Raw genomic sequence first — 7,168 nt, 5'->3', positions numbered from 1 at the left:
AAATTTAGATGGGTTGCTGTGAGTTCCTTTATTCTTTAAAAGGAGATTTATTTCCAGTGGTTGCTCATAAATAATGTATCAATCCCAAAGGATTCACAAAGAATTACTTAATATTTCTTTTGCTCAAATCCGTGAGAGAGTTAGGGATAAGGAATTCTCAGGAGTGGGAACATTATCCAATCCAAACTAAATCCCTAGTAGAAAACACCTTCGCTGTTACACGATTGCTTTCCTTTGTTCACCTTCTATCAATAATTTAGTCGTTGAAATAATATGAAGCTTGATAGACTTAGTATAAAACAGTTTAGTATTTTATTGTTTGTTTGAAATAATAATACTCAGGTTATAACGTTATTTACGTTTAAATAATAAATATGAAGTTACAAGGATTAGTTTTTGATTGCAGAAAGAAAGATATAATTATTATTATTAGATCTCGGTTAAGAGTGTATGTCTATATATTTTTTTAGTGATATTGCAGTTCTTTGTATTATATAGGTTCATAATAATCAAAGAAATTTTTATATCACCCGCCAAACAAAAGAAAACTTGTTTAAGCCTACTGACTGATAGGCTGCAATATCGCTCCGCCAAATTCCATGGTTAGACATGCAACATCATAGAAATAATTTTATATATGCAGAAGTACAGTTCCAAGCAAAATTTCAATATAATATGCTACGTTTTTAATTTAATCTTTTTTATTATAATATCTTGTTTCACATTATTGTTTAAATGATAACTGTGTACAAAAGCAGTTACCATAAAATTATGTTACATGTGTTGGGATAATTAGGCTACATGGGTTCAAATTTCTTATACGTATATTAGCTTTTTTTACAGATTTATTTATTTATTCGGTTGTATTTTTGCTGACATCACGTATAACCATGAGACCAATTTACAAATATTAGCTAACGCCAAGCCGAATTCCATGGAAAGACATGCATCATCATCAGGCTTAGTGTTACTGATATAGAAATGAAGCTTAATACATAGTTTAAAGATTATAGGTCAATCTAAAACATCGTGCTGATAGACTGACAGACAGATAGACAGATATGAAATTTTTCCAGTCCCAGGAATGTTCGAATATCATTAACTTTTTTAGGAGCATCATGCTTACTATTTTGCCGCTTAACTTAAAATATAATTCTTGCACTTCTATGCTTCTCTTTTTTTTATTCAATGACGTCTCCATTTGTCTTCTTCCTCTGCGCAGATTCAAAATGATATTTACTTAAACAATTTTGAGCACTTTAAAATAAATATCTTGAGGAATAGAGCCATAGGAGACAAAACAATCAGACATCTTCCTAACTGGCAAAACAAAAAGGAAAACAGGAACTCCACCACAACCACTTCAATGTAGGGCTATAAATATATCATTAATAAGCTAACCACTGTAATTTAATTTGAACTGCTTTGTTTCATGAATAACAGTGACAAAATCAGGAGAAAGTTGCCTCCTAATCGTTGTTTAAACACTGCAAGTCTTTCAAAGCTGTGTCAATCAGCCAGCCACATGCTGTCTCACTGTGAGACAAATGACAGCCCGCCTGTATTTGTCTACCATTTCTCTATTGATCCCTCATCTAACATATGTGCACCGTATAAACTTTCTGGCACCAAGCCCACTACTTTTATCGTGCTAGTTTAATATACACAAAAGTACGGTAACTAACTGATATCTACCGTAGCATAAGAAAGAGAAAATATGAAATAGCAGTGCTTTCTATATTGAAATGTTAAAATAATACCACAAGTAGCAATTTATACTCTTGATTATCTCTAAGTTATATGAAATCATATACATAACATTAAACTGTAATATTTCTCACAGTTTCTGTTTATCAGTAATACAGAGAAACGAACAATGACGGTACCTGACTGAAAATGTTATTTTAAAATAAAAAAATATCATACAAAAATAGTTTCTCACTGTAAAAAAGTTTGTTTTTTAAAAGGTTTTTTCTAAAAATGATAATACCTATTTAAAACTATATAAATAAATAAAAATAAAAAGCCGCGAGGATTTAATAGGTAAATCTGAATTTTAGACCAAGTGTGGTCACATAGGTACTCGTATAATAGTATCTTTACATACTGCGCTAAAAAAATACAATTATATTCCTTAAAAAGTCTCTTTAAGAAAACAAGAACATTACGTGTTCACCTAATTAGTGTCGTGGGAGGAAATAAAAACAAATCAAAATAAAATCAGGCAGATCCCCATCATATACAGAGAGAACACGTGCATGTTAGGATTTTATATGAATCCTGATTAATGAAAGAAGTCAGGCTATATAACATAACTCCCGTGATTTCAATATTTAAATTATGAATAAAACAGCTAAGTAACATGACTTTAATGCTTGGATTTATTTTGTTTAATTTACATTTTTGAATTTAGAACCGATCTTGTAAACGAAGAAATATACTATAATATCTGTTCATTATAGATTCCATTAAAACTTAATCATAATTTTAATAACTATTCAATTGGTTGTTACAGAACCAGCTATGGATTCCCAGAGAAATGCCTCTGGATGGATGCACGGTTACGAGAATGATACTGAATTGGTTGGCTACGTTCCTTACTCTGAACGACCGGAGACGTACATTGTGCCAGTAGTGTTTGCGATCATCTTCCTAGTGGGAGTGTTGGGGAACGGTACACTGGTCTTCATCTTCGCGCGTCACCGCACCATGAGGAACGTTCCCAACACTTATATATTCAGTCTGGCTCTGGGAGATCTGCTCGTAATCGTTAGTTGTGTGCCATTCACATCCACTCTGTACACGATAGAGTCATGGCCCTGGGGTGAGCTGATCTGCAAACTGTCCGAAGCGACCAAGGACGTCTCCATCGGCGTGTCCGTGTTCACTCTGACCGCCCTCAGTGCCGAGAGGTACTGTGCCATCGTCAACCCCATCAGAAGTCACATCTCCTCCAAGCCGCTCACCATCATCACGGCAGTACTTATCTGGATCATGTCTTTGATACTGGCCCTTCCTGCAGCCATATTCTCCAATGTCCAGTCTGCGGATGTGCAAGACAACCATACGATCTTGTACTGCTCGCCCTTCCCGAGGGAATACGGTTCTACGTACGAGAAAGGAATGGTCCTTTTTAAATTCCTTGCTTACTACGCAATTCCTCTGTGTGTGATCGCAGGTTTCTACGTGCTCATGGCCAGGCATCTCATGCTCAGCACCAGGACTCTACCTGGTGAACACAACCCCTGCAAGAGCCAGTCGAATCAGATCCAGGCGAGGAAGAAAGTCGCCAAGATGGTTCTAGCTTTCGTTATCATATTCATAATGTGTTTTCTGCCTTATCATATATTCATGTTGTGGTTCCATTTCTATCCATCTTCACATGACGACTACGACGACTTCTGGCACGCTTTCCGCATCGTCGGCTTCTGCCTCAGTTATATCAACTCTTGCATCAATCCCATCGCTCTGTACTTTGTGAGCAAAGCGTTTCGCAAACACTTCAACCAGTACCTGTTCTGCTGTGTGAGGCCCACCAACGAAATCGGTGACAATACTCTGAGTCATCTCAACAGCTCGACCTTCCGCAGACACAACTCCGTGATGACCAGTCACTACTCGATCAGCCACAGTGACAAGTCCTGACGATTCGTATGGTGTGTCACCACGCTCGACCGCAACTGACCGACATTATTTGGTTTACTTTAGCATGTATTGTAGTATTACAACTATCAGCACGTTTTATAGTATATTGATACAGGTAGTATGTGATTGGTAAAAATTAAACTTCTTCGTTTCACTATATATTTGATCCTTTTTGCCTTGGATATCTACCTTACATAGTAATTTATCGCACCACATTAATAAACCTTGAATTCAGCAAATCTTTAATATTTATTAATCATTATATTTTTACAGTTTTTATGAAAATTTCATGAGTAAGTGAATAAAAATTTTAGGTTTTTTAATTACCATTTCTGATTGGAGAATGTTACCTAGGCTGTCTGAGTATTTAGAGTGGGATGGTTACCGACAGTACTACAATGTAAATATACGTATTTTAAAGAAAGGTTTATAAAAAAAAACTTAACATAGCAGCAGTTTTCACTATTTCTTGTCATTATGCTGCAAATCTACTGAATATTTTGTAACTTTTTGTCATAATATATTAATATTACCGTATACTAAATAATTAGCCATGAAAACACGATTTAGTGTTATTGCTTGATAAAATTATTTAAATGGATTGAGTTTAAAAAACTTAATATGTAACTAGCAATACACTAAATTCTCCACATGTCATATAAACGCCTTTTGGGTAATTGTAACTAAACGACATGGTTCAAGCTCTTATTTAGATTTTCAGTTACCAATTAGACATTTGATTAAGAGATAATTTGAAGAGAAAGCTCTGAAAATTATTTTAAATATATCTTCACTTCCTCTAGCAGTAAGTATTGTAAAATTAGTTTTTATCTTTTACCTCAGCTTTTTTATGTTTTGCTCAAAATAAGGTCCTTGTGGGCAGAGCAAGTGAGAAGAGACATCGCAAAAACAATTTTTAATATAATAAATATTGTGAAAATATAAGGTCACAATTTACTACTATTTTATTGCTCTATCATCTGCATTCCATCTTAATAAAAAGCCATAATAAGTGTAAAAAGCTTTGATAGTAATCAATCAAAAGAAACAAATTACATCCACGTATTGTATTACAATTATATCAACAATTACAGTTAAGCTCCGAATTTTATAACTTTTGCTACACCTGTCAAGAGTACCATCAATAACTTTTCACCTATCCTGTAAGACATTTAAAATTTTTCATTCATGGACAGTTCTTCTCGAGTACATGAGGTTTCAATGTTTTCTTATGATTAAAATAAGTAAATAGTTACTCTGTACTATAAAGCGAATTATGGTAGTTTCCAAAAGTACATCATGGGAAAAATAATAAATCACTGTTGGTTGGTAATCAGTTATATTATAAAAGGAATATATATATATATATATATATATATATATATATATATATATATATATATATATATATATAAGTTACCTACTTGTTTATAAATTGTGATAGTCTTGTGATTCATACGAATTTCAGATTAGTTTAAAGGTAAAATTGATACAGTTATTGTTATTGCTCTATGAGTTTGCAACAAACATATTTGTTAGGCAAAACAGTTTTTGTGCAACCATAAGGAACAGATTTTAGAATCTATAAAATATTATTATATCTGTCTTTATAAGAAGGTAGCATTTCAATAAAAAAAACTATTTAAGTCTCGTTTAAGCAAAGGGGTCTGCTTACAAACTTACATTTTTAGCGACTTTACAACCAATGCTGCAATTCACAAACATTAAGAGAGTTGTTTATTTGAACTTACTATCACATGGAATCAAATCCATTATACTATCTCTTGTAATCGACTGATTTTCCGATAGAATTCTTTCAGCTAAATATTCTTGTTCTTTCGTCCTCTGCTTCCTCCATTAATTTCTACCGAAGCTTGTTCACAGACCGTACATTTTAACATAAATATATCTAATTCTCATACCTGTCAAACGACGCTTGTTACTACAGAAATGTGTATGTGGTGTGATTCGTCATTTTAATGTTTATTCTAAATGTTTTAATGTTCCATTACTGTCATTGTAGATAGTTTTGTGTACATTGTATTAATTGTGAATTCCATAACTTTCTACCATATATCAATCAATTGTACATTGTTTAGTGTAGTACGGGGTACATACGCTTTAAATTAAACTCTTTCAAACTAATACTTACTACATATTAGTAGGGCATACACGAGTATATACATCTTATAACCACATTACTTTAATTACAATGACAACTTTTATAACATTTTAAATCACTTTGTTTCATGAGTACTGCTGTGTCAGATCATGGCTTCTTCATATTTTATATATTAAATTGATGATTTGAACAGAATTCATAATAATGCGGTCCTGTCTAAACTGTGTATTTTATCTGTTTAATAGGCTGAAACCAATAGGTTTACACACTTTTATTAACCCTTCAATCAAAATCCATGCAATTTCTTAGGGTAATACACTTCTTTACACTATAGATATTTATTTTAAAATCAAACAAAACAAAGCTATTAATTCTAAATATAATTATAATAAAATTTCATTTTATTGACGGATTAGGTTATGATTTGATTCTAAAAATTCCTTAGCATCATCACCACTCAGGTAACTTTATTAAATAATGTAATTAACTAGTGTTTTTTGTTACGAAGCATTATTACAATTATAACTAATTTTATAGCTCCAGTAAAGTATAAAAAACAATAATAAAATTTAATTCGAGTGCACTAAATATTTTAAATGTAAATTATTTAAATGTTGGTAATTCGGCCTATATTTGGAATACGCACGTGAATGATAATACAAAAATAACTTGTCTAAAAACAGAAAAATTTGAATTTTAAAAGCATTAAGTTAACTTTTAGATTAACATAGAATCTCAATGAGTGCTATACACGGTAAGATGATTAATTTACGAAATATGTTACACTTCCACCAGATATGTTCAACCTGACATGCTCATTCCTACTAAACCACTCACAACATTCACATTCACAATTCTTTCATGATACTGTCAAGGTAAATATTCTATTTTAAGAGTCAGTTAATATGTGTTTCAAAGACTGCTGTTATCCTTACTGTTGATTGTATGTGTTAATTGATATTTTTGTAATAAATAATAATTAAAACTGCTTGTGTGTCTTAAAAGTGCTTTCCTATAGTGTTATATTTAAGCAAGTAAGAGTAAATTTTGAGGCAGGGTAATATTTATATGATCATATTGTGCAACATCTTGTACAAGATATGCGCCTCAATTTTCGTGAAAACTAAATTAACCTGTATATTCCAAAGAGATATCACAATATTTATTTATTTAATGATCTATTAGGCCTTGATATTTTTTGTTAAACGTTTTAAGGAAGTAACAGGTATTTTTTAGATTAGATTCAACAATATAAATACTGATGGTCTTAGAAATAATATACATTATAGAATACAACCGACGTCCGTTTGTCCGTGCATAGCCAATGCTTATATTTCAGAATGCATATTTTTGTTAAGTTTATAACAGGAGATTAGATAACATACTCATGCAGTCACGTTA

General features: G+C 32.1%; 1 protein-coding gene across 1 annotated transcript; it reads left to right on the top strand.

The window, feature by feature from the left end:
- The first annotated feature begins 2,521 nt into the window (after positions 1 to 2,521).
- On the top strand, positions 2,522 to 3,980 carry LOC124363851 (neuropeptide CCHamide-1 receptor-like). Its single transcript, XM_046819113.1, has one exon. It carries the CDS (start codon positions 2,524 to 2,526, stop codon positions 3,643 to 3,645), a length of 1,122 nt encoding a protein of 373 aa, XP_046675069.1. The 5' UTR covers positions 2,522 to 2,523; the 3' UTR covers positions 3,646 to 3,980.
- The last annotated feature ends 3,188 nt before the right edge of the window (positions 3,981 to 7,168 follow it).

The sequence above is a fragment of the Homalodisca vitripennis genome, chromosome 5 (assembly GCF_021130785.1).
Source record: "Homalodisca vitripennis isolate AUS2020 chromosome 5, UT_GWSS_2.1, whole genome shotgun sequence".
NCBI classification, from domain to species: domain Eukaryota; kingdom Metazoa; phylum Arthropoda; class Insecta; order Hemiptera; family Cicadellidae; genus Homalodisca; species Homalodisca vitripennis.
Note: the sequence above shows the minus strand (reverse complement) of the source record. Positions and strands in the feature narration are given on the sequence as shown.

Excerpts from the sequence above, each read along its gene's own strand:
- LOC124363851 (XM_046819113.1), top strand. The coding sequence starts at position 2,524 with ATGGATTCCCAGAGAAATGCCTCTGGATGGATGCACGGTTACGAGAAT.